Genomic DNA, 27678 nt, shown 5'->3' on the forward strand with positions numbered 1-27678 from the left:
AATTCTTAATAATTATAAATTTCGTTCGAAAAAATTTTTAACGTTAAATCACGTGACATCAACTAGAATATTAAGACCAAAAACTAAATGTCACTTTCTTACGCATCCGTAGCTCTTTTTTCATTAATATTAGTAACATCCCTTTCTCCGTTCTCTTCTTTTACTCTTTTTTCGAATTCATTGTTAAGCGTCATATACTTTTTAATCACATCATGTGATTCCGCCCGCTTTAATCAGTCTTTCTTTGATTCGATCAAAGATTTCGCGCCTTCATATTTATAACCATTGCTTTTTGCTTTTATAAGTCTCTAACTTCCCTAAGAATTTTCTCTTCAATCTTTTCCCATTCCATTTCTTCTCCTGCCGACGTAAAAATAGCTTCCAACATCTTGACTTTTGGACTACTTTTAATCTTTCTGGATCTAAAAGTGGTGAAGCAACGTATCGCTGTTATGGAACAAATAATCTTTTTCCTCCCTTTGTTCATTGATAATATTCACCACTTCGTCTGTTGTTGCGTTATCTTTCTTCAATTGACTTCCCGTTACCGTCTTTTCTTCATTAACCTCTAATCTTTTCCTAAACTGATTAATCGTATCTACTACTTTTTCTTCAGACACTGACGTTAGCTGTTCCACATCATTAGATGAACCTAATTTTTTTTTCGTCATTTGATACTTACTAATACCGCCCAATTCCAAAAAATTTTTTTGAGGTAGCGTTTCCAAATCATTTTCTTGATATGGCGTGTCCAAAGATTCTTGTTCCGACTCTGTCTTACTTTTCTCCTCCTGTTTACTCCTAATTGGTTCCTTAAACCGGCGAAATGACCATACCATGCCTCTCTCTAAACCATTCTTTATAACCGTCTTCATTATATTTTTGTTCTTTAAATACATCAATAATTTCCAATTTTTTGATATGGTTTTAAGAACTTTGTAAAGAAGATGAACTTGATGAAAATAAAGCGGAAGACAAAATAGTCTTTATTATTCTTTCATTTCCTCATATGACATACCTCGTATCAATTGCCATTTTCCTTCAATTTACCATCATACCTTCTAACAAAATGTTTGTTTTATCTAGTACCGAAAGAACCTCCTTCATATATTTTATTTACTCCCTTCAACAATATAAGCGCTCTTATTTAAATTGCTTCTTGATTCGTACGCGGTAAACCTTTCCTATTTTTAGATAATTCTTTTATGATGTAATTTTCATACCAATACACGTAAAAAACAAAGATCCTACCTTTCTTCGTCTACTAACTCCTGATCATCAACCAAAATGGGAATCTCCGTGATCGCCGATTTTTCTTTTTTCTTTCGTGATCGACCCAATATGGTCTGATTTCTTGATTTTTCCAGTTTGTCCCTTAACCCGTTTTTTACTTGCTTTATTTCGGCGTACTGTGTGATTCTTTATTTTTGACCTGTTTAATTATAATTCTATTCGATTCACGTGACTGTGTGTTCGCTTCGCTCAACCATCCTCGCAACTTCTCATTGTCTTTGCCTAAACGCTTCATATTATCCACGTATATTTTATGGGCAATTTCAACGCTACTCTCTAGTAATAACATTATTATCTCTTTATCATTTGTTTAAACATCCGTTCAACTTTTTCTCGAAAAATATATTTATGTTTCGTCCCTATTTTCCCAAAAGTTTAACTCGAATATTTCCTCGTAAAATATATTTACAAACTCTTTTAGTGAAATGTATGACTTCATTTTTGCATATTTTAATATGTTTTAATAAACTTGGCTATACAGAAAATTTATTTTCCTTCTCCAAAACTTTTTGGACAGAAGATCGTCCGGAAGAGTTGCCAAAATTCTAATAATTATTTTATACTTACAAGCAATTAAAATTTTTATAACATGACCTACTTTAATAATGAATTATATTATAACTAAATTCATTCGTTAATACAAATTTCCTTCACATAATAATGGTAAAATATTTTTTTTTTTTAGTTTTATACTACTTCATTATTGGTAAAATATATTTAAAGCAATTAATCTAATTGGATAATACATTTTTTTAAAAAAATTTTCAATCTAAACAATTTTGACGCAATTATTATTTTTAATGTATGTTGTTACTGATAATGATATTGATTGGCTTGTATTTAAAAATAAAATACCTATATAATATAATGATTAATTAATAATTTGTTATTAGGTGATCGACAAAGTTTTTTTTGTGAAACAATTATTTTGTTCGGAGTTTATTAAAAAGGAAATTTCTTCTGTGATCGTCAGCTGAACTTCTGAACGTTGGCCTAAGTTAAAAATTAATTTGTCAATCGTCGCTGTGCAACTGTAATACGTTTTATTTTTATTTTATTTTTTTTTAAAAAAAAAGTCATCTTTTTCGCTCCGTTTAGGCATAAAACTGAAGCTACGTTTATTAATCTAATATGGAAGAATATATGCTCAATGATGATGTATTTGAGCAAATAAAACATTTTAACCATAAGTACCTAACTGAAGAACAAAGTTTGTTAATTGATAAGCTTATATTAAATGAAGAATTAAAAATACGTTATAAAGAGAGAGGTTTATGCAAAAAATGTAAGCAGCCTAAAAATTATAGACATTTATATCGATGTAAACTTCAACAAAATTTCAAAAATTGGACTAGTGGAAATCATAAAGTTGATAAGTTTATTCAAAAAACACAACTTAAAGTTAAATATAATAGTGACATTTTAGAATGGATTGAATATGATAGATTTGAAAATGTTGAATACTTGGCAAAAGGAGGATTTGGAACTATCTATAAAGCAATTTGGAAAGATGGATGGATAACAAATTGGGATTTTGAGAATAATAATTGGATTAGAAGTAAATATTATTGTAGGGAATATGAGAATTTTCCAGTTGTTTTAAAATGTTTACATAATTCTCAAGATATTACATCCGATTTATTAAGTGAAGTAAGTTACTTATTTGTATATAATTCTATGATATTGTTTTATTATAAATGCTAAACTGTCTATTTATTATTATTGTTATTGATTCTTTTTTAGATTGAAACCCATCATATGATTTATTCAAAACATGTAGATAATATTACACACTGTTACGGCATTACTAAAGATCCAGAATCTAGAAATTTTATGATGGTAATGGGATATGTAATAAATGGTAGTTTAAGACAACATTTAAATAATAATTTTAATTCAACAAAATGGGATGAAAAGTTGATAATTTTACAAAGTGTTGCAAAAGGCCTAGCTTGTATTCATGAATATGGATTAGTTCATCGTGATTTTCATTGTGGTAATATTTTAAAAGACAGCTATTATACTTTCATTACTGATTTAGGATTATGTCGACCAGCAAATGTAAAACCATCCCAAAATGAATCTAAAGAACTGTATGGAGTATTACCCTATGTAGCACCAGAAGTTTTAAGAGGAAAAGAATATACTCAAGAAAGTGATATTTATGGATTTGGAATTGTTGCATATGAAGTATGTACAGGGCTTCCTCCTTATCATGATATTGCTCATGATAAATTCTTAGCTATTAGTATTTGTCAAGGACTTAGGCCAAAATCAAATTATAAAATTCCTCAATTTATTTTAAACATCATTAAACAATGTTGGGATGCAGATCCTTTAAAACGACCTAAAGCAAATGAATTATATGATTTATTAAAAGAATTAAATAAAAAATTAGATGATGATGAAACTGAAAACAAAAAGCAAGTTGAGGAAACAGAAGAAATTAATGAAAAGTTAATATCATCAACATCATTATATACTGGTTGTACTCTTTCATATGTTACAAATCCTCAAGCAGTTTACATGAGTAGACTTTTAGATTTTAAAAATCTTCCAGAACCAAAAAATGCTATTGATAACAAGGATGATGATGATAGAAAAGGTGGTGATAATTCATTGGAAGAATATTCAGGTAATTAATTACATTATAAAAGCATTCTTTAAATATTTATTGATGTATATAATTATTTTTTTTATATTATAGAATCAATAGAAGCAATAGATTTTACTAAACTAAACCTAAGTACTTATTTTTCACATTAATTTTTTACATGATTTATTTTATTAATAATATCATTTAGTAATATATTTTTCACTTATAGATAAAAGCAACTGAACAAAAGGAAGAAAAAAACCTTGGGTATAAATTTCTTTATTATTTATTATGACCTGGCCCATCGGGTACCCGATTTGAGCTGATCCAATTTGGAGCTCTGATTAGATATTTGACGATTGAACATGGTGATTAGTAAATTAACTAGGTTAAAAACACTAAGAGAACGGTAGGCCATTGTAGAGAATAATATGTTAAATAAATTTGAAGCAAATATAGAAAATTCGTTTGACGTGTTTGATTGGATCTAATAGCAATTGTAGCGGAGTTAATTAGTATAATTCCTGTTTATAGTAAAGTTGGTTTATATGTTGATGATATGATGTTGGAAAAGCTTTAATAAGTAACTAGCATTTTGCTGTATGCAGTAGTCGTCCATAGTTTAATTATAAACCAAATAAATATAGTTTTTTTTAATTTGGATGAAATTTCAGGTCTATACTAGTTTCCATTAACAATTAATAATAAAATTAAATTTAATATTAACAACAAAATGACATTTACGTTTTTGTTTGCATTCTGATCATCGACATAATTTTAATAGGTAATTCGTATTATTGTATAGCCCATTAAATTATTTAGTCAATTGATTTAATTTTTTTTTATATTTGAAAAAGGTACATACTTGTAAAATAGGTACTATGTAAGAGATACATTAAAATAAAAATAATTTTATGACGTTTTGAATTTTAAAATTTTTAACTTTTATTTAAAAGACATCCAAAAGAAAAAGAGACTTAATACTTTTTTTCTCACTTTCATTATTTAGGTATATAAAAAATTTTATCCGTTATTTCTGTAAAAACTCCGTAAAAATGAGCCTTTCACGGATCCATTTACGGAAAACGAAAATATGAGTCTTTACGGAATAGGATAGAATATAAAAAACGGATTGACTTTTTTACAGAGTCGGATTTGATGGTCAGATTGGATCGAAACTGCGGTGCCACCGTAAGACGGTAAGTTCTGATAGCCAATCTATGAAGAGTTTTGTGGCTAATCCAGTTCCGGTTGATGAATTTTAATTTAATAATACTAACTGAGTGCTAATGAAAATTTTTTGAAACTATTTTCAATTGTTAAACTGAAATTTTTTATTTTTTCAAATTTCTTTTTCGGTGTTTTTTTTCCAAAACCGATTTTTCTTTATTATTAATATTTTTTTTTTTTTAGACAACTTTTTTTATATTATTAATATTTTGTTCTTATTTTTGTATTATTTTTGTCTTTTTCAATACTGAAAATAATTTTTATTTAATATTTAATACCGAAAAATAAATTTTTTAATTCAGTTTTTTCAATATCGAAAATAATTTTTCTTGGATTTACCACCATATTTTTTATTCATTGGAATGGTAACTCATTTGACCGCATTGATGGATGTCGAATGTCGATCAACCCGTGCGGCCCTGAAAAAATGCGTACAGCTCATAGTAAATTTCATCACCTGACCCCTATATATATATTTCTGGGTCCTGTTTTATATCCTTTCCTTAATTATTATTTGTATGTTATTGTACGGGCGTGCTTGATAATGGTATGATGTGGCACGGAGTGCCACATCAGATCATTATTAAGCATGACGCCCGTACAATAACAATATTAATATCTATTGGTACAACGTGTACATGATGGTCCTATAGAGGCGTATATTAATTTATAATATTTATTTAAAAACTTTTTTCAAGCGATTAACAATTGTTTAACTATACTTTAAAAAATAATTATAAATAAATGAATATAGGATAAGTGGATAAGTTATTCATAAAGCAACTTCCATTTATAAATTTAAAGATATTTCTATCTAATACTTTAAAAAACAACTAAATAATTAATCAATTTCATTTGAAAATCTATAAATATCAGTAATATCAGTAAATAATTTAATATAACTAAGTACTTCAATATTATGTAACTTAAATTCTTTCACTTCGTCTTTTAAATCAAACAAATCCATACAATATAACTTAGTATTACTAAAAATTGTACTCTTAATAGCCAAATATTTAACTCTTTTCTTCTTCATAATATATTCTTTTATACAAGGTACAATAGCAACATAATTAACATTTTCTTGATGTTCAAGAACAAAACTTAAATATTCAAGTTTAGAAGGAAGTGTTTGTCCTAAATTTTGTAATATTGGCTTGATATTACTATATTCATTATCTTCATAATTACTTAAATTGATTGAAAAATAATTAAGATTTTGTTTAATATTTTCAATTAAACTGGACATTAAAGAATTAATGTCGTCATTAAATACACAATAATCAAGTAATCTGATATTTTTACAATATTTTATAATTAATTCTAATAATTGTCGTTTTGTTTGCAGTCTAAAAAAAAAAAATCTTAACCTATACCCAAAATTTTCTAAATAATTACCAGATTTTTGCAATAATAATTCTCGTGGAATCTCATCTATATAATTAAAAAAAAGTGTTTGTGTGACTAACGTTTAGATTAGCCTGTATAAATTAATTTTGAATTGCTGATCCATGTTCTTTATAGTTGAGACTGACTCGCTTGATCGGCAAGTCATGTTGTACCTTGTAATACCTAAGCCCGTGATAAGTCACGTTGCCACCTTAGATATTGACAAAATAATACTTTATTAATAAATATAAATAAATACAATGGTTTAATAATATTAAATAACCATTAAATATTTATCCTAAAATTCAAAATGCGATAGTCTCTCCATATTAGAACCTTCTAATAATACCATTAAATTAATTAATGTGACTCTTTTTCATCATAAGAAAAAGGCAAAAAGAATCGAAATTAACTATTCTAAAGGTATATGATAATTATTAGCTATTTTCAAAATTCGTAGCCTCACTTTCAACAAGGCCAAATCGGCTATTTATAAGAAATTAAAATAATAATCTAAAAAGGAAAATTACTATGCATCCTTTTCTCTATCAAAATCCAAAAAATATACTAATGATTGACATTTCCTTGAATCTATTTCTTATCCGTTAATGATTCTAATTCTAGATCTTATTTATTTATTTATTTATTTTATTTTAAGGTAAGCCAGGAGAGTACATTGATAATTTTAGACTAATAAAAATTATAAAAAATGCACAATGTAAACATCATCGCCCAATAAATCAAGCCCTGACTAGAATTTTAAGAAAAACTAATTTATGACACATCCACCAAAAATTAGGAAGTAACAGTGATAAAGGCGAACAGAAAAAAATAAAAAAACAATTCAAACAGATCACCTGTATTTTTCTTTTAGTTAGGCTTATACTAACTACTATGCGTAAATACTGTCAGGCATAGAATGGTATATTTTTAGTAGGTCCGAAATTGTCTTCTAATAAAGAAGTAGAACTATCAAATAAAACTATAAATGAAAACTATCCTATAATAAAGGAGTAATATATATAAAAAAAAACCCAAAAACCCAAAAATCAGGTAAATAAAAAGAACTGGCGTCTATTGTTTACGTGGAGGAGTCGGAAGGTAAAATCTACTAAAATAAGTAGAGGAGTCGTTAATAATAGCACGATCACGTGCATTAATAATCATATCACTGTCCATCATTGGAGATATTTCTTCCCGGGTAATGCGGCGAGATGATCTATCTTTAAAGCTTTTGTAGAGTTCCAGGGCTTTATGATAGCCATAATTATATTCACGAAGTGAGCTGACATCAAAATGGCAGCGTACTTTATAGTTGAACAAATTAAGATTGTAAGTGTTGTAATAGAATAAGCGAGCGTCACTGTTAAAATCTGGTGGTAAAGGAGGTAATCTTTTCTTAAGTTTGTTACGCTTTTTGACTCGACGGATCCAATTTTTTGTTGATCGAAATAATTTCTTATTGGCACAATTTTCACATTGTTCGATATAACCTATGTTATCATGTGTCCGTTTCGGTAAGTGATAGATCTGTTTGAAAACCACATAAGGTTTGGAGTTATTCTTATCCTCATTTAGCAGGAAAGGTTTATTTTTGAAGGATATTCCGTTATGTTCGTGTCTAAGAACACTGGTGGTAAGCCGCTTCCATCGTTCAATTTGTTTGAAGAACGGTGTATGTCGAAAGTAAGACGTGAATATTCTTTAAAATAACGATATTCTGAAGTAACTCTTTTTTTGGAGTTAATTTTAGTCTCTGGGGTTACGCTATATTGTAACCTAGCGTTTTGTGGTTTGTACTTGACAGTTATATTTTCGTATTGTAACCGTATAACTGACACCAAGGCGTTGCAAATGAACGTCTTTACTGACGCCAATAGTTGATTTATTACAATGGAATTTAGGATCGTGCTTTGGTGCTGCAGTATTAATCGTCATACTTGTAGATTTGATAGAAGTTTTAACTGATGTGAGAGGATTTGTAGGGTGTTCTATTACAATGGCCTTATGATGGCGATTACAACGCCAACGATCTTGATTACTAACTGAAGCCGCAGGTCTTGGGCAATCATTATGTCCGCAGGCAAGGTGAAAGCCTATGAAAATCACGTGATTTTCAAAACTAAATTTAATAAAAGTTCTGGTTGACTTCCAACTAATTATATTGGTGTTTTTGTTGAGGTCCAATCGGCGGCGTATCGCAGAAAATTTTTCTATTAATGATTGGCGTAAACGTTTAAAGTATTTGTTTACGATGTGCTTAGGAAATTGCCTATTAAGAGAGAATACGAACGTGAGGTAATTTCCTATTAAATAGTTGAGATTGGCAATCTTAGATGTTGATCCAAATGTACGACAGTGTTCTTGTGATAGTTCAATATCATTGGTGTAAATCTGGTATAATTTATCATCAGTGTTAGGATGATCAGCTCTATAATTAAAATCGAGCAGGTAATAACGACCTATACTAGTGTTGTATAATGTGCCACTTCCTCTAGTGTCACAACGGACGTAGGGATTGAGTTTTTTGATATGAAAGCAAAATGTATGGACCTTTGCTGGTCGGTAAAGACGAACTATAGCCTTGGTAGGTTGGCAGGGGTTAGGAGTTACTTCGTTACACATATTCGTGATAATGAAAGGAGGTAAAAAGAAGAAACCGGTTGGACTATTACAAAACATCCAGTGAAAAAAAATTTTTCCTGACTTTTTAACACTAAAATAATAAAGAAACGAAGTAAAATGTAATATTTTATATATAATAAAGAATGATAAAAAGTGTAACTATAATAAAGTGAGAACATAACATAAAACTCTTATCAGAAATAAATGGAAACGAACGTTTTTGTAATATTTATAAAAATAAACGACGACGCTGTAAAAATTTTTTTTGTTCCAGAATTTTTTCTAATTCTAGATCTTTCGTCATGATCTGCAAATTAACCACCTGATATTTCAATCATCTGACCTAATAGGCTATTAGTTTAGGACGTTATATTTATTACGTAAAAATTTTATATATTAATTCTAAATGTAATACTGCGCCTCATAATTAATAAATTTACTAGGTATATTACGGCATTACAACATCTAAGGTTAATGAAATTTTAATCGGAATTTTTTATTTTTGGTTTTTTTTGATCTAAATTTTTTTTTCCCTTTTCCTTTTTTGGTTTGGTTTTTTCTTTCAAACCAAATTTTTTTTTCCCGAATACATTCTTTCACTATTTAGGTTTGGATCGATGATCAGATCAATGTTGCGGCGCCACAGCAAATTGCCTTTTTTCCTGATTCTTATTATTAATATTTCTTTGTATCAAACTCAATAATAGACTAACATCTATATAATTAAAAAAAATTTGTCTGACGTTTGGATTAGTCTCTATATAAATAATTTGAATTATGTAACTTGAAATCCCATGCCATATAATTAAAATTTTACATGCTTCTGCCTGATCTATTTATGGTCTCGATTCCAATCAACTAATCCAATTTCAGTTAATAAAATTTTGTCCGATTTTTTTTTTTTGGTTCCTTTTTTTTAAAAAATTTTTCAAAACTGAAAAAAAAATTTTCTCCCTTTTCTTTCAGTTTAGTTTTTTTCAACCTGAAAATTTTGTTTTTTCTTATTCTTTTCCCGTTTAGGTTTAATTTTTTTCCAAACTATATTTTTTTTTATTAAATAATCCCCATTGTTTTGGTCTTTTAAGACCAATTTATTTTATTTTATTTTTTTTCAATCTTTTTTTTTAAACCGTATTGTTATTTTTTAAAAAAAAAATTTTTTTTTTCACTCTTTTGGATTGGATTATTGTTTTTTTTCAGAATTTTTTTAGTACCTATTTTTTTTTTCAGATTCCTTTTTTTAAACTGATTTCTTTCTTAATCCTTTTTCTTCCTCTCAAATTTTTTTTAAATTTTTTTTTATTATTAAATAAAAAATAAAATATTTTATTAAATATATTTACAAAATCATTATTTTTTTAAACAAAATAAACATATCAGATATATCAACGTTGATAGAAAGATTAGTAAGATTTTTTCAATTAAATTGAACATTAGATAAATAGTATGATTTTCAAATTCATAAAATCAATCAATTAATTATAAAATATGTATTTTTTTTGAAGAAATTGTTGATTTAATAATAGATTATTATAACCAAATCTATATCCGTAATTCTCTAAATAACTACCAGATTTTTGAATAAAGATTTTGATTCTGGTTTAGTTAAATTAAGTATCAAAAGAATAATAATAAATGAAATGAATAGATTCTAATACATTTAATTATTCAAATATTTTTTTTAAGTTGGTTATAAGTTTAAGATTGACGTAATATAAAATAAAAAATAAGAAATAATTTTAAAGTTTATAATTAATAAAAAATTAATCAAAAAAAATGAGAGTGAATGAAAAAATAAGGAGAGTAAAAGGGAATAAAAGAAACGAAGGGGGAGTGAGGGAGAAACAAAATGGAGCAAAGGGGGAGTGAAAGAAACTAAAGGAACGAAAAATATCAAGTGGGAATGAAAAAATGAAAAGAATGGAGGGGGACGAAATGGAGCAAAGGAAATAAAAAAATGAAAGGAACAAAGGGTAGTGTAAAGAGAAGTAAGAATGGAAAAAAAATGAAAATGACAAAGGATAGTGTAAAGGAACGAAAAAGATGAAGTGGGAATGAAATAAAAATGAAAGGAACGAAGGGTAGTGTAAAGGAATGAAAAAGATGAAGGAACGAAGAGGAAATAAAAAACAATGGAAAAAATGAAGGAAGGGAAGAATAAAAAGAGCAAAAGAGATGAAGAGACAAAAAGAAAACAAAAAAGTGTTGAAGGGACGAAATGAGATAAACAGGGGGACCAAGTAAAAACAAAACCCATAGAACTAAAGAAGAAATAAAGTTAGTAGGAAATGGAAATTACATGTAATAAATAAACAAAAACAAAAAAAATAAAAAAACATACCTTAGTAGTTACAAAGAAGAACCGAAAGACCTAAAAACAATGAATTCAAAATATAAAATGATCAGCTCATTATTATAATTAGCCAATAAAATTTAATGTACAAATTTAATAATGATTAATGAGGTGATATCACCAGGTAAATTATATAGGTTCAATCACCCTAGGTGAAAAATTATTAAATCGCAAACGTCAAATCATTAATATAAGCTATATTATAGTAATAATTTAATACATATTAATTTATTATTTTTTGTTGACTAATTATTACCATATTAAATTACAAAAAACTACTGTAACCATCTTTAATTTACTTAATATTACATTATAATACTAAAATTTTTCTATTTAAACAAATTCATTGGTCCCAGTGTGAAGCAACGGGTTACTGCTAGTTTATAGTAAATAATTTAATTGGTTTAGTTGAATTAATAATTTGTTGAACAGATTCTAAAACATTTAATTCTACAGAAGAAAACTCAGGTAGGGAACATTCAGAAAGTAAGTAGGTAACATAAGAAGATAGCAACAGGATCAAAAGATCCGAAAACTTGCATACTACCAGAGCAAGAAAATTTGTTAGATTATATGAAATTCCAAATACCGTACACTATAGTTGCTGATGGTATGACTAATATATTTCATAGTAGTGATAAAAAACTTTATTTATAACAATAATCAAAAACAAACTTTCTTTATTTATTATAAAAATAAATCACATTTTACAACTTGTAATAAACTATTGATAATACTAATACATTTCGTTTACAAATTCATAAGCTCGAATATAAAAATCATCAAAATTCACAATTTTAATATTATAAGATTCAAATTCCTTTATATCATTTTCAGAAACACCTCCATTAATAGCCAAATATCTTACTCTTTTCTCTTTCATAACATGTTCCTTTATATAAGGCATTAAATCACCTTCTTTCATCAAATTTTCGATTAATAATTTTTTAATAATAATATTTCGAGTTTTGAATAAAAATGTATTAAAATCTCTTGCATTAATCATGAGACTTAAACTTAAATATTCTAGTTTAGGAGGAAGGATTTCTCCTAATTTTAAAAATATATTTGAACTATGTCTAATATCATTACTTGATACATGACTATATCTACAAAATTCTATAGAAAGGAAGTTAAGAGTTTTTCCAAAATTTTTAATTAAATTTAAAGCAGGGAAAGACATTTGATTATTAATTCTACGTACTAATTCAAAATATCTAATCTTTGTACATTGATTTATAATTGGCTCAAGTTGTCCCGACTTATACATTGATAATTCAAATCCAATATTTTCTAAGTAATCACAAGATTTTTGTAATAATGATTCTAATAATCTAATTTGAATTTTTGTTTTCATAAATAATGATTTCAATTTAAATGGTTTAGTAAAACTTATGATTTGTTGAATGAAATCAGAATTTAAATTAATACAATAAAGAATATGAATTGATTCTAAAACATTTAATGATTCAATCGCTTTTAATTCCACATTTTTAAAATCAGTATCAAAAAATATAATTTTGTTTAAAGTATTCAAACAATTAGAATTTGTAAATAATGAAATCGGAAGATTCATATTATTTTCTAAAGATAAAAAATCATTTAGACTAACATTTTCAAATGAAATATTTTTGAGATTTTGTTGTGATTTAATTATTTCCATTAAAAATTCCTCAATTTTATTATTATATTCATCATAATCCATTATTGCCATTTGAAAATAGAATGATTCTAAATTTTTCATATCACAAATAAATTTTAAACATTCTAAAAGTAATTCAAAAGAAACGAGTGAATCATCGATAATCACTTCAAGTTCAAAAGTATTTAAATTTACTTCATTTTCGATAAATAATTTAATTATTAAATCACAAATTATTCTCTCAACATTGTCAGAATTCTTGATTCGATTAGAAAGTTTTTCCTCGTTTATAAATGAATTAATTGAGATAATAAATTTCTTTGTATTTAAATATTTAATAAAGCTAGGGTAATTAAATAATGTATTCGAATATGGATTACTTTTATCCCAATAATTATTCAATTTATCTTTATCATTATCATTTAATCTATATAAATAAATTTCGATGAAACGAAGACTCGATGGATCTTCCCATAATAATGGAATTGTTAATCGAGACCAAAATCTATTAACTAAAGCACATGAATATAACGTTTTATAATCATTTCGAAAATATTGTATGATCTCATCTGTTAATTCTGGTAAATCTCCTGAAAATAATTTTGAACATGCCATATTATATAAAGGAGAGATAGGGAAAGGTGGGCGGTTTTAACATTACATCAGAAATGGGTTAATTTTATATAATTTTCTGCAGAAAATGTAATACAGGTTTCTTAATTTGGAATTTAAGAATAAAGGTTGATCGTCAACCAATTGAAAATGTACTACAATACATTTGATCGACAAAGTACCAATATTGCATATTTTTTGTAACACGCATTTCTTTATTAGTATTTAAAGTACGTGGAGCACATAAATCCGCGCAGGAAGCGTTCAGGATTATATAAGCAGCTAGGGTATCGGAATTAATTATGTAGATAGGTATACGAATCAATTGAATTACATAAATTTTATGTAAATTAATTTTATTGAAGGTGGTAAGGAACGATATACCGGGAATGCATAGATAGAGATAGACGTAAGAACTTCAAAATTAGATTAAGTACTAAATTTTTCGTCTGTACTATTTTTTTTATTTTTATATTCAGATAATACGGACGAAATAGCACATGCTAGTATTAATTCACGATCATGTGTTTTAATTCTTGTAATTCACTAATTGTGTTACGATAACAGTCAATAAAGAAATGCGTTTACTAGCAGACGCGTTGAATGATTTCTTTTATGACAAATTTTAAATGATGGAAATTTAATTCAGGAAGGAATTCAATGATTCTAAGGAGAAAGAATTTAATGCTAGCTTCTTAATCCTTGCAGAATTTGATTTCATTTTTTAGAAATAGCAAATATGTGAATTCAGATGAATAGAAGGTACGGAATTTTAAATTACTCTTAATAAAGTTCGCGGTGTTGCGAGGCACAGAAAAAAAATTTTTTATTTAGTAGGAATTGACGAGGTAATAGTTACACTACATAATCAATCAGTTCGCTAACGAATAACTTATTCAATAATATCAGATATCTATACGATATATTGCGTTAGCAATTACCCGCAATACTAATAAGGTCTGGTGAAAATAATAATAATAATAATAATATTCTATACGATAACTTTATTCGTGTTTAAATGAATGGTGAAAGTTTTCTAAAAATAAATTTATTTAGGTTTAAAATAAATATTACATATCATATGATCATGCGGAAAGTTAGTTTAATTTAACATCACGTGATTTCGATTTTTTCGCCTGAAACCACAAATGCAAATACTGGAGTTTAAAACCGGGAGTAATTTTAACTCATAAAATCTATTTAAGGCTTTCATTTGCACTCATATTTTTTAATAATAAACCAAAAGTCGAAAGGCAAACTATATTTTTTTTTAACTTGACGCATAAAGGCGTTATCATGTGAAGGTTACCCTGCAGTAATGCAGTTACTGCATATTAACTTCTCTAAAGAATCTTCAGCAAGGTAAAATGAATGATTGAAATATTAAACGTGTATATTTTATTTAAACATATAATAAAAATAAAATATAAAAATTTTTCTTTGCCAAAACAAAACATTAACGTTTAACTTACTCTTGTCAACGAGTATTTTGCACTGGTTTGTTACCCTATTTTTGTCACATTTTTAAATGCTTAAAATTTTCATCGTTATTTAAAGTTAGATCTGATGTTGATCCTATGATTTGTTTATTCTTTATAAAATACCCCCGCTTCGTTCTGATAACCAAATATGGATTAGTGATAAATTGATGCTAGCCATATTTATCTTGTGAGTCCGGGTTAACTTTTCCGAAATTTCGATATTTGTTACATTAAATAATTTCCAATCTAAATCATTTCAATAAAAATTATAATTTTTATAATTTAAAAAGCAATTTCCAATCTCAATCGGTACAATAATAAGTTAAATCTCCTTATTTTTTATAATGGAGTTTAATGCGATGTTGATCCTATGAATTTTGATCCCTAATATTGATTCTTTTAAAAGGATACCCTGCTTCGTTCTAACAACCAAATATAGATTAATGATTAAGTTGATACTAGTCGGTTAACTTTTCCGAAATTTCGATATTTTCAATCATTTCAATAAAATATTATAAATTTTTTATTATTTAAAAATAATTTTTTGAATGTCTATTGTGATACTGCAGAATTGATAAATGAAAAATTTTTTTTTTATCGAAATTAAGCTATTTTCAATGAAATCTTAACACGTCCGTTAAATATAAATACAGTTGGAAAATATACCAAAGTACAGAAATTCCCAATCATATACGTGAGCTAAAAAGAAAAAATGGACAAGAGAGCATATAATAGAATTCCCAAAAAATGTGGCAAACTCACCCAAAAAAAAGCGATTACAACTATCGAAGAATTAGACTTAGACAAAGCTCAATTTAAAAAGGTATTTATACCTAGTAATACTTTAATGTTTTAGGTGGTACTTTATGATGTTGAAAACTTAATCATTAATCATTGCGATAGATTTTCGATCTCTTCGATTATAACGAAAATGGTGGTCTTTCTCTCGCTGAAATTGATAGAGCTATTGTTGAACTTTATCCACATCTCGCATATGATGACACTGCTAAGAAAACCGTCATCAAAAAAGCTCAAGAACTCGCTAAAAAGTCAAAGGTTTACTTTATTTCATCGTTTTAATCCTACATATTTGAAGCGAACTAAACGTTAATTTTCTACTGTGCTAAATTTTCTAGGATGGTTTTATCAACTTTGAAGATTTCGATGATTTATTTGAATATCTTCAAGATTATAGTGAGAAAGCAGTTATCTCTACTAAAAAATTAGACGAAGCTCAGATCACGGAGGTAACTAAAAACACTTTTAGGATAGTGTCATGTAACCTTTAAAATATTGACTTCATTTCCACTACCGACGATAGGTATTTGATTTCTGGAGCAACGAAGGTGTCTTACCTCTTGACGAAGTAAATAAAGTCGTTTTGTCACTTTATCCACACCTTAAAAAAAATAAGTCTGTTATAATGCAGGCTTACAATGAAAAAGTACCTAAATCTTCACAGGTAGGATCTTTGTAAATATGCTTTCATCTTTTAATTTTACATATTAAAACTAAAATTCACTTTGCCAAATTTTATTAGGGTGATTTCATTAATTTTAAAGAATTTGAATATCTCATTGATGCTCTTCATTACTATAACGAGAAAGCGGAATTCATTATCAGAAAACTAAGTAAAAATCAGGTCAAAAAGGTATCTAGAAACATTTCATTTCGTCGTAGCTTTCAAGATAAACCGAGATAAACTTATATATATTATCTATATGATAGATTTTTGGCGTATTTGATTATAATAATGACGGTACTATATCCTACGATGAGATCAATAGAGCTGTTGTTAGACTCTATCCACACTTCTTAGAAAATGACTCTATTATCATGCGTGCCTACAAAGCTGCTGATGTTTCACGGGTTCGTTGAAAATTAGTTTCATTATTTTAATTTTATCTATCTATCAAAAAACTTAATGTACTCATATTATCTAATCTTTTAGGATGGCGTTATTGATTTCAATGAATTTGGACGTCTCATCGATCTTCTTCATTACTACAATGAATTATCTTGTATATTTAAAAGACTTGATATAGATAATAATGGACGTATTAATTTTGAGGAATTCAAAAAAGGACATGATTTAATTGGAATAAGTGTGAAATCAAATACAATGCTAAAGGAGAAATTCGATGAGATTTGTGGTAATAATAAAAAGCATATTCCCTTTGATGAGGTAATAATCTTTAGCTATTGAGATGTTTAAGAAAGCGTTCTATATGTTTGATGCTAATTTTATGTATTTACTATCAGTTCCTTGATTACGCTGCCAAGATAAAATTGATATCTGAAGATGCCCAAGGAATTCAGAAGACTCTAGAAGCTCAAGAAATTCCAGAACTTTTGGAAACTCTAGAAACTCTTGAAGCTTCAGAAACTCGAGAAGCTCAAGAAACTCCGGAACTTCTGGAAACTCGAAAAACTTTGGAAGCTTTAGAAATTTAGGAAACTCGAGGAACTCAAAAGACCCAGGAAGTTTGGGAAACACGGGATACTCAGGAAACTAGGCCAATTATATCTCTCCTCTTCGCAAAACCAGCGATGGATATTTTTGCTTATTCTTTATAGCGGGAGTGGGTCTCTCTGTTTCCCAAAAATACTTAGAACAATGTTAAATTAATTTTATTTTAGTTATCACGTAATATAAATCTACAATGAGATTAATTTTTGTGTAAATTAGGTTTTTGTAAATTTTAACCCGTACTGATTTCAAAAAATTTAAGAAATTCTTAAAAAATTTATTCGAAAAAAAAAAATAGTTTTTTTTTCCTTACTTTTTTTTTTATTGTACTTTAGTCAATTTAGTAATCAATCTTCTCCTCCTTCATTTCTACCTTAAATAAAAATGAAAAGTTCGTTTATGAATCAGCGTGTCTAGTTTAATTGTATAATTGTAATATAATATACGGCCCTATAGGACTCATGTACATGTCGTAGTTGTCGTACCGATATTTAGCACATCACGGTCATCACGCTTATAATATAATGTTACACTGTGTAATACAGAATCATGTGTCAATAAACTTCGTGTATAATTTTTATACGCTATTTGATATTAGATCCAATTAATATAAAGCTTATGAAAAGTATAATTAAAAGCTTAGGCCACACACTTCACCCGGCAGGGTCACTTTTTCAAATTTCAATAAAAAAAGTTTATATATAAAAATTTATCACGTGATCAGAAAGTAATTTTATTGGCGGGTACGTTTATCACGTGGCTGAGAACTTCTGAATTCCTCCTTTAAAAGTCAACCGATCAAATGCCACGATTTTATATATAATTTTTTTTTATAAATAAACAACAAACCCCGGATACCCGGGTCGATTTTAAATTTCAATGTTACGTGAACCGAAAAATTGAATTTGTGTGGCCTTAGTCGACTAATGGTAAATAAATATAGACAAGATGTTTTGATCGAAGAAATACCAAAAATCAACACTACATCGAGAAGTCAAGTATGATGGAAGAAGTTCAAGAAATCATTACGGAATTATGGGAGGATAAAGAAGACGAAGAAACAAGAGGATTCAACCCATGCAGAACCTTTGACGTCATATTGGGCAGAAGAGAAAGGTCATACCGTTTTGGAGAATGCAACTTTTGAATCACGTGGTTCAAACAAACGGGTGGACAAACGAACTTACAACAATAACAAACACCGTCATCATATGAAGGATTGCAAAATGTAGTCTATATCAGATATTTAAGTTTATGAACATAACCGGTTGAATAAAGATTATGGATCAAGACTTTTAGCAAATCCTAAAAATCGCGAAAACAAAAGGTATAGTTTATAGGCGTTAGATAGACTTACAGACATAGATAGTATAGAATTGGCGCATCCATTGTGGCTAGCGCAGTAGATAGTCATATTTTTATACTTCTACTGTATGTATTTCTTTATTACGTATTAAGATTTGTATGAAAATGTTTTTTCATTTGTTACATTTCAATAAAGGAGTGCGTGTTACTAAAAAAAAAGGCTTAGTTGACTAATAAAATAATGAACATTCTGGTCCTTATACAGTATATTAATATCGCGTGCTTGATAATATTTATTGAGGCATTGTTCGAATAATAATAAAATAAATAAATCCGACAAGAAAAGTAGATGCATACTGAGAGATATGAACAATTCCTATCTCACCTGATACATTTTTTGGGATATAAAACGTATCTTAGATACGGAATTATGCATTTCTCCGTATCTTTCAGTATACAAAGACGTATCTAAATGTATCTCTCAGTATACAAACGTATCTTTCAGTATAAAAAACTTACCTACTTTTTATAAGGTGACTTTGAATTATAGATCAGAAATAATTAGGTCATTCGGTCATTCTGTGGTAAAAGTAAAAGCGTAAATAGTGTATTTGGAGCCATTAATTTGTGTTACAAAAAACTTATTATATATACATTGTATACATTGACTTTTTGAACGTAGAGTTTTCATTTTTAGGCTTAATAAAAAAATAAAAATGTGATTTCCAACTTTTAAAAAGAATACTCACCCATGGTGATCAAAGATGAAATATTTTATCTGAAAATCTTGTCCGCTACGAGCGTATTGCTTTTTGTAATTGTGATAAATTGAGACAGTACATATGGCAAATTTATTGTATTGAGGATCCAGAAATATATATGGGGTGGCGAATAAATTTTTTACTATGAGCTGTACGCAAAGACTTCCATAAGAGCGGTACGCATCCCTATAAGAAATATGTATACGGAAAGGATACATTTTATGTACGTTTCTATATGTTCCGTATACAAATTCCGTATATTTAATAAGCAATTCATTTTTGAACATTTTTTTAAAAAAACTAAATGTATACGGAAAAAATTAATTATGTGGAATGTATACGGAATTTTTAAACTTAATATTTTTAGAAGATAATTTTACGTATCATAACACGAGATCACGAGATCACGTGATTGTTTATTGTTTTGTTATGATACGTTTTTTGTTTTTATATAAATCCTTACTTTGATGAGTTTGATCTTCCTTTCTGTCTTTCCTTTTCTCTTGTCTTATTTTTGTTATTTTTTTTAAAAAAAATTTTTCTTCTTCGTCAACCCCCCTTTAAAAAAAAAATTTTTTTTTTTCGTACCTCACTTTAAAAAAAATTTTTTTCGTCACTCCCTTAAAAAAAAAATTTTTTTTTGATTTTATTCTTTTATTCCCACTCTTCTTTTTTTTAAAAAAAAAATTTTTCTTTCTATTTCCTGTCTTTATAAAAAATTTTTTATTTTCTAACTTTGACGTCCTCCCTTTAAAAAAAAATTTAACTTTACTAACTTCGTTACCCTCTTTTTAAAAAAATATTTTTTTTGATTATTCTTTATTCCCCTTTCTTTTTATTTATATTTATCCCTTTTTTTATTTCATAGGCCAGCAGATTTTTTTTGTGAGAAGATTCAGTTTCTTTTTTCTTTTTTGTACTAGATCAGTTTGGGAGTCCTTTCCTTTTTGTAGTATGGTTCAGTATTTTTTTCTTTTTTTAGGTCAGTTCAAATTTCTTTTTTTTTTTGTAAGTTGGGTTCAGATTCTTTTCTTTTTGTAGGTTGTTTCAGTTTTGTTGCTTCCAAGTCTTCTTTTTTTGTAGGTCAGTTTTGGATTTATTTTGTTGTTTTGGTTTCTTTTTCATCAGACACTTCATAATTCTTTTCTTTTATGTAGGTCAGACATTCTGGAGTTCTCTTTCTTTTTTTGTAGGAATGCTGACCTTTGGTGACTTGGACGATTTCAGATACTATATGAGAGGGGTTTTGTTTCCAATTAAGTTAGACGTTCTTATGTTTCTTTTTTTTTGTTTTTTTAGGTTGTTTGACTCCAAATGAACCTGAACTTATAGATAATTTTGGTTGCATTAGATGGCTTTAACAAGGAGGGAACTTTCATAATGTATTTTTATTTTGTTTGTTTTTTATTTTTTATTTAATTTAATAAAGTAAAATTAGATTATGTAAATACAATTATAGTAAACTGTAATACAAATAGTAAATTCAGTGACCAAATCGTATAAATTTCGTGATAAAATCAGTGATCAAATCATGTAAATTCCATATGAATCCCGTGCAAATTCCGTATCCAAACCATATTTTTAGTGATACGGAATTGTGCATTTTTCCGTATCCTATTATGATACGTTATTTCTAAGGAAAAAAATCGTATAAAAACTTTATAAAAAACGTATCCAATTTTTTTTATAGGGCATAATTGGCACCTGATATTGAAAATCCCGCAAAATATGCAAACAAAATTTCGGACCTTAAAGTCTCATGATTTATGAAATTATGGCCTTTATTATTTATAGAAAAATAAATACTAATGTGAAAATAACTTAATAATTCGAAAATGGACCATATTAATCTACTCTGAATATTGATTGGCTATACATACAAAAATGGCTCATAGAGCAATACGATATGCAGTGAACAACACATGGATTCAAAATTAAAAGTTTTTGTCACCACCACAGGAGTATTACAAAAACGTTATTATCCACATGTATTTTCAGACCAAAACATATTATGTCCCTCATATGAATCAGCCAAAGACTCTAACGATTTTATAACAGCCAAGTGAACGAAATACTTACTAAATCATATAAAGAAATTCTTAAAGCATTTATAACTGCCGTGGCCATGTGGATAAAGTTGCTCTTACTTTTTGATCTCTCCTCAATGTTAGATAAATCATGTCTATTTCAAAAAGTTGCCTCACCAGATCATAGTAACTAATCCATTAACAATTTATACGCAAACAGGCTACTTATAATGCTTTCATGAACTCAATGTTCACAAACCTGGGCGAGATAGGACCCAGAAATATATATATAAGGGTCAGGTTTGAGTTTTCGTATTTTGAACTAAAAAATCATGAAAATCCTTCCTTTTTTAGATAATTTTTAATAATGCCAGTCAAAATGTTATTTCCTATTATAGTAGTTGACTGACATTATCATAATTCCGGCCCTGAAAAAATGCGTAAAAAATTTTTTTCATCACCTGACCCTATATATATATATTTCTGGGTCCTGTTTTATATCCTTTTCTTAATTATTATTTTATAATATTTATTTAAAAACTTTCTTCAAGCGATTAACAATTGTTTAACTATACTTTAAAAAATAATTATAAATAAATTAAGTGGATAAGTAATTCATAAAGCAACTTCCATTTATAAATTTAAAAATATTTCTATCCAATACTTTAAAAAAAAACTAAATAATTAATCAATTTCATTTGAAAATCTATAAATATCAGTAATATCAGTAAATAATTTAATATAACTAAGTACTTCAATATTATGTAACTTAAATTCTTTCACTTCGTCTTTTAAATCAAACAAATCCATACAATATAACTTAGTATTACTAAAAATTGTACTCTTAATAGCTAAATATTTAACTCTTTTCTTCTTCATAATATATTCTTTTATATAAGGTACAACAGCAACATAATTAACATCTTTTTGGCTTACAATTTTAATTACCAATTTCTTAAAGAAAGTAACTTTAGAATTTTTTAAGAATATTTCAATATCATTTACTTTAATGTCAAGAACCAAACTTAAATATTCAATTTTAGAAGGAAGTGTTTGTCCTAAATTTTGTAATATTAACTTGATATTATTATTTTTATAATTACTTAAATTGATTGAAAGATAATTAAGATTTTGTTTAATATTTTCAATTAAACTGGACATTAAAGAATTAATGTCGTCATTAAATACACAATAATCAAGTAATCTAATATTTTTACAATATTTTATAATTAATTCTAATAATTGTCGTTTTGTTTGCATTCCAAAAAAAGAAAATCTTAATCCATACCCAAAATTTTCTAAATAATTACCAGATTTTTGCAATAATAATTCTAATGATTCAATTCGTGGAATCTCATTTATAAATAAAGATTTTAATTTAATTGGTTTAGTTAAATTAATAAATTGTTGAATAAATTCAGTATTTAAAGAATAACAATAAATTAAATGAACAGATTCCAAAACATTTAATTGTTCAAATATTTTATCTAAATTATTTATACCTCTAAAATTGATATCACGGAAAATGATTGTATTTAAGGTATTTGAACAATTAGATTCTTTTGATAATAATAATGATTGATATAAAGGAAGGGTATTAGAACTGAAGGATATTTTTTTGAGATTTTGTTGTAAATTAATTAATTGTGATATACGGTTATTATTAATAGAACTTGAAATAGAAAATTTTAAATTTATAATATTATTACTAATAAAATTTGGATTTTGTAAAATTATTTCAAGAATATTATTAATATAGTATGTGTTAGTATAATAAGCATTAGAGGCCTCAAGTTCAAGGGTATGTAAATTTACTTCATTTTCAATAAATAATTTAATTAATGATATATTAATAAATTTTTTAAATTCAAATACTAAATCCATATTTAAGTTTATATTATGAGCTTTTAACCATAACTCAATAGAAGGGTTAATTTTACTTATATTTAAATATTTTATATAACTAGGATAATTGAAAAGTGTATTTGAAGTTAATAAAGAATCAATAATTTGGTATTCATTTAATATTTCTTTTAAATATTTATTTAAATTATATAAGTAAATTTCAATAAAATTGTAATTTCCGGTAGGGATTGAAAATGGATTTTTCCATAATAATGGAATTGCTAAACGACACCATAGTTTATTAACCAAAATACATGAATGTAAGGTTGAATAATCATTTTGAAAATATTCAATGATTTCATATATTAGTTCAGGTAAATCTCCTGAAAATATTTTCGAACATGACATATTTATAAACGAAAAAGAAGAGAATAAGGGTACTATCATTTTATTGTAAGACCAAACTGAGTAAATTTATATCCAATTTTCGGAGTGATGATTCCGATATTGTCGTACAAACAATGTCAATATAAATTGTGTGTGTGTAACATGTTTTAAAATTACTATTAAAGTAATACAAACAAAGGTATCAGTGAATTGGATAAACGTAAGGTATGGAGGGAGGTAATTTCGTTACCAAGCTTTAGATATATTTTATATATTTGTATGTCCTTTATCATATAATTAATAAAGTATTTCATTTTACCTAAAAAAAAAATACAAACAAAAAAAAAAAAAGACATAAGCAATAGTCGGAAAGAATTGCTGATACTCTGATACACCCGCTTGATCGGCGAGCCATGTTGTACGTCTAATCCAATTCCGGTTAATGAAATTTTAATCGGAATTTTTTTTTTTCTTGAACCGATCTTTTACTTTTGGTTCTTTCTTTTTTTTAAAAATTTCCTCTTTTCTCTTTCGAAACACCTTTTTCTTTTCCTTTTTTTAAAAAATTTTTCGTTTTTTCCTCTTTCTTTTTTTTTGTTTTTTTTTCGTTTAAATTTGGTTTTTTTTCCAAAACCGAAAAATTATTATTAAACAATCCTATTGTTTCTTTTTTTCGGTCTTTTTTATAGACCGTATTATTAATTTTTTTTTTAATTTTTTTTTCGGTCTTTTTTGGACTGAATTATTGTCAGAATTTTTTCGGTACTTATTTTTTTTTTCTTTCTTTATCCTTTTTCTTTTCCTCCAAATTTTTTTTTTTTCTTTCGAAATTTTTTTTATTTTTTCTTTATTTTTCCTTTTCAGTTTCTTTTTCAACCCGATTTTTCTCTTTGTCCCTCACCACAAATTTTTTTTCGTTTTTATTTTTTCGGATTTTTTTTACTTTTTTTTTCCGGTTGGCTTTTTTTCCAATCCGAAATTTTTTTTCCCTTTTCCTTTTTCTGTTTGGCATTTTTTCTTTCAAACCGAATTTTTTTTCCTGTATACATTCTTTCACCATTTAGGTTTGGATCAGTGATCGAATAATAACGATAAAGTAACTACGCTAAATGAACGACTAAAAAACTTTGCTAGTCTGCTAGTCTAAACTAATCTAAAATTTTATATTAGTTATAATTTAAACCAAAGAAAACAAACTCATTAAGTGTAAATAGTACTACTCTAAACCAAACATAATTAAAAAAGGAAAATTTTGAAAAAACTACATTAATCCTTATAAAATATTTCTTCAAAGTTACTATTGTATTTAATTTGCATTAGTTTTTTCGATAATCACCAAATATTATATTATTATTCTATTGGGGTCATGTGATGAAATTTTTAATTTAATAATACTAACTGCTAATGAAAAAGGTCAATTGAAATTATTTTCAGTTGTTTAAACTGAGATTTTTATTTTTCAAATTTTTTTTTTCAATTTTTTTTTCAAAACCGATTTTTCTTTATTATTAATATTTTTTTTTTGTATTATTAATATTTTTATTTTTTTTCAAATATAACAAATTTTTTAATTATATTTTTATATTTTTATTATTTTTGTCTTTTTTCAATACTGAAAAATAATTTTTTTTAATCGCTTTTTTTATTTTTAGTTTTCGAAAATGAATTTCTTTTTTTTTATTTAATACCGAAAAATAGATTTTTTTCAATTCGGTTTTTTTTCAATACCGAAAATAATTTTACTTGGATTTACGGTTTTATATCCTTACCTTAATTATTATTTTCAATATTTATTTAAAAACTTTCTTTAAACGATTAACAATTGTTTAACTATAAAATAATTACAAATAAATGAATATAGCTAGGATAAGTTATATAATTTAGAAAATATTTCTATCTAATATTTATAACAATTAAATAATTCATCAATTTCATTAAAAAATCTATAAATATCAATAGACAATCTAATATAACTAAGTACTTTAATATTATGTAACTTAAATTCCTTCACTTCGTCTTTTAAATCAAACAAATCCACTTCTCTCTTAACACATCCCCGAATTAAAGTATTCTTAATAGCCAAATATTTAACTCTTCTCTTCTTCATAACATATTCTTTTATATAAGGTAAAATATCAATATAATTATCATCTTCCTGTTTTTTATTTTCAATTACCAATTTATTAAAGAAATTATCTTGAGAATTTTTTAAGAATATTTCAATATCATTTGCTTTAATGCGAAGAACCAAACTTAAATATTCAAGTTTAGAAGGAAGTGTTTGTCCTAAATTTTGTAATATTGACTTGATATTACTATATTCATTATCTTCATAATTACTTAAATTGATTGAAAGATAATTAAGATTTTGTTTAATATTTTCAATTAAACTGAATATTAAAGAAATAATGTCGTCTTTAATTCTGCTATCTAAATAAAATGATCTGATATTTTTACAATAATTAATTAATTGAAGTAATTGTTGATCTGATGATAAATCATTGTAGTAACCAAAATTTTCTAAATAATTACCAGATTTTTGTAATAATAATTCTAATGATTCAATTTGTAATCCCATGATTCTTAAAAATAAAGATTTTAGTTTAAATGGTTTGGTTAATTTAATAATTTGTTGAATAAAACCATCTAAAGAATAACAATAAATGATATGAACAGATTCTAAAACATTTAATCTTTCAAATACTTCAACTAAATTATTCATACCTCTGAAATTGATATGAGATAGAGTGATTGTATTTAAGGTATTTGAACAATTAGATTCTTTTGATAATAATAATGATTGATATTTAGAAAGGGAAATAGTACTGAAGGATACTTTTTTTGAGATTTTGATTTGAATTAATTATTTTTTTTACACGATATTTAATTAGTGAATCATCACTCTCATTAGAACTTAATTTTAAATTTCTAATATTATTACTAATGAAATTTGGATTTTGTAAAATAATATCAAGAATATCTTCAATACATGGGTTATAATAAATTTCAAGTTCAAGGGTATGTAAATTTACTTCATTTTCAATAAACAATTTAATTAATGACATATTAATGAAATTTATAAATTCAAATACTAAATCCATATTTAAGTTTATATCATCGGCTTTTAACCACATCTCAATAGAAGAGTTAATTTTTCTTATATTTAAATATCTTATAAAACTAGGATAATTGAAAAGTGTATTTGTAGTTAATAAAGGACCAATAATTTTATATTCATTTAATTTTGATTTTAAATCATCATTTAAATAATGTAAGTAAATTTCAATAAAATTGTAATTTCCGGTAGGAATTGAAAATGGATTTTCCCATAATAATGGAATTGCTGAGCGACACCATAGTTTATTAACTAAAATACATGAATGTAAGGTTGAATAATCATTCTGAAAATATTCAATGATTTCATATATTAGTTCAGGTAAATCTCCTGAAAATATTTTTGAACATGACATATTTGTAAACGAAAAGAAGAATAAGGGTGTATCGTTTTATTATAAGAACGAAAAGAAGAATAAGGGTGTATCGTTTTATTATAAGAATTATAAGACCAAACTGAGCAAATTTATATATAATTTTTCGGAGTGATGACTGATGACGATATTGTCGCACAAACTGTCAATAATAAATTGTGTGTCATCTTTTAA

At 26.4% G+C, this 27678-nt stretch overlaps 7 protein-coding genes across 8 annotated transcripts; 1 reads left to right on the plus strand and 6 right to left on the minus strand.

Annotated features, from left to right (window-relative positions):
• Window positions 1-422: 422 nt before the first annotated feature.
• Window positions 423-875, minus strand: OCT59_019127 (uncharacterized protein; the record flags this gene model as incomplete). Its single annotated transcript, XM_025324765.2, has 1 exon — window positions 423-875. The coding sequence occupies one exon, from the start codon at window positions 873-875 to the stop codon at window positions 423-425; it is 453 nt and encodes a 150-aa protein (XP_025184571.2).
• A 272-nt stretch (window positions 876-1147) lies between these two features.
• Window positions 1148-1582, minus strand: OCT59_019128 (uncharacterized protein; the record flags this gene model as incomplete). The annotated part of the gene is made up of 3 exons (XM_066135817.1): window positions 1148-1184; window positions 1252-1346; window positions 1433-1582. The coding sequence occupies 3 exons, from the start codon at window positions 1580-1582 to the stop codon at window positions 1148-1150; spliced, it is 282 nt and encodes a 93-aa protein (XP_066005073.1).
• A 4378-nt stretch (window positions 1583-5960) lies between these two features.
• Window positions 5961-6368, minus strand: OCT59_019129 (uncharacterized protein; the record flags this gene model as incomplete). Its single annotated transcript, XM_066135819.1, has 1 exon — window positions 5961-6368. One exon carries the CDS (start codon window positions 6366-6368, stop codon window positions 5961-5963), a length of 408 nt encoding a protein of 135 aa, XP_066005074.1.
• A 5771-nt stretch (window positions 6369-12139) lies between these two features.
• OCT59_019130 (uncharacterized protein) lies at window positions 12140-13743 on the minus strand (the record flags this gene model as incomplete). Its single annotated transcript, XM_066135820.1, has 1 exon — window positions 12140-13743. The coding sequence occupies one exon, from the start codon at window positions 13741-13743 to the stop codon at window positions 12223-12225; it is 1521 nt and encodes a 506-aa protein (XP_066005075.1). The 3' UTR covers window positions 12140-12222.
• A 2190-nt stretch (window positions 13744-15933) lies between these two features.
• Window positions 15934-17675, plus strand: OCT59_019131 (uncharacterized protein; the record flags this gene model as incomplete). Its single annotated transcript, XM_025330113.2, has 8 exons — window positions 15934-16044; window positions 16125-16277; window positions 16358-16468; window positions 16543-16683; window positions 16762-16872; window positions 16950-17090; window positions 17173-17406; window positions 17484-17675. The coding sequence occupies 8 exons, from the start codon at window positions 15934-15936 to the stop codon at window positions 17673-17675; spliced, it is 1194 nt and encodes a 397-aa protein (XP_025184567.1).
• A 4631-nt stretch (window positions 17676-22306) lies between these two features.
• OCT59_019132 (uncharacterized protein) lies at window positions 22307-24037 on the minus strand (the record flags this gene model as incomplete). The annotated part of the gene is made up of 2 exons (XM_066135821.1): window positions 22307-22937; window positions 23073-24037. The coding sequence occupies 2 exons, from the start codon at window positions 24035-24037 to the stop codon at window positions 22469-22471; spliced, it is 1434 nt and encodes a 477-aa protein (XP_066005076.1). The 3' UTR covers window positions 22307-22468.
• Window positions 24038-25913: 1876 nt separating this feature from the next.
• OCT59_019133 (uncharacterized protein) lies at window positions 25914-27486 on the minus strand (the record flags this gene model as incomplete). Of its 2 annotated transcripts, none has more annotated exons than XM_066135823.1 (2): window positions 25914-26797; window positions 26853-27486. In XM_066135823.1, 2 exons carry the CDS (start codon window positions 27484-27486, stop codon window positions 25914-25916), a joined length of 1518 nt encoding a protein of 505 aa, XP_066005078.1. The 2 variants fall into 2 exon arrangements, with proteins under 2 accessions (XP_066005078.1, XP_066005077.1); XM_066135822.1 differs by lacking the exon at window positions 25914-26797 and having other exon boundaries at window positions 26954-26956; window positions 27049-27486.
• Window positions 27487-27678: the final 192 nt, after the last annotated feature.

The sequence above is a fragment of the Rhizophagus irregularis genome, chromosome 28, assembly GCF_026210795.1.
Source record: "Rhizophagus irregularis chromosome 28, complete sequence".
Taxonomy (NCBI): Eukaryota; Fungi; Glomeromycota; class Glomeromycetes; order Glomerales; family Glomeraceae; genus Rhizophagus; species Rhizophagus irregularis.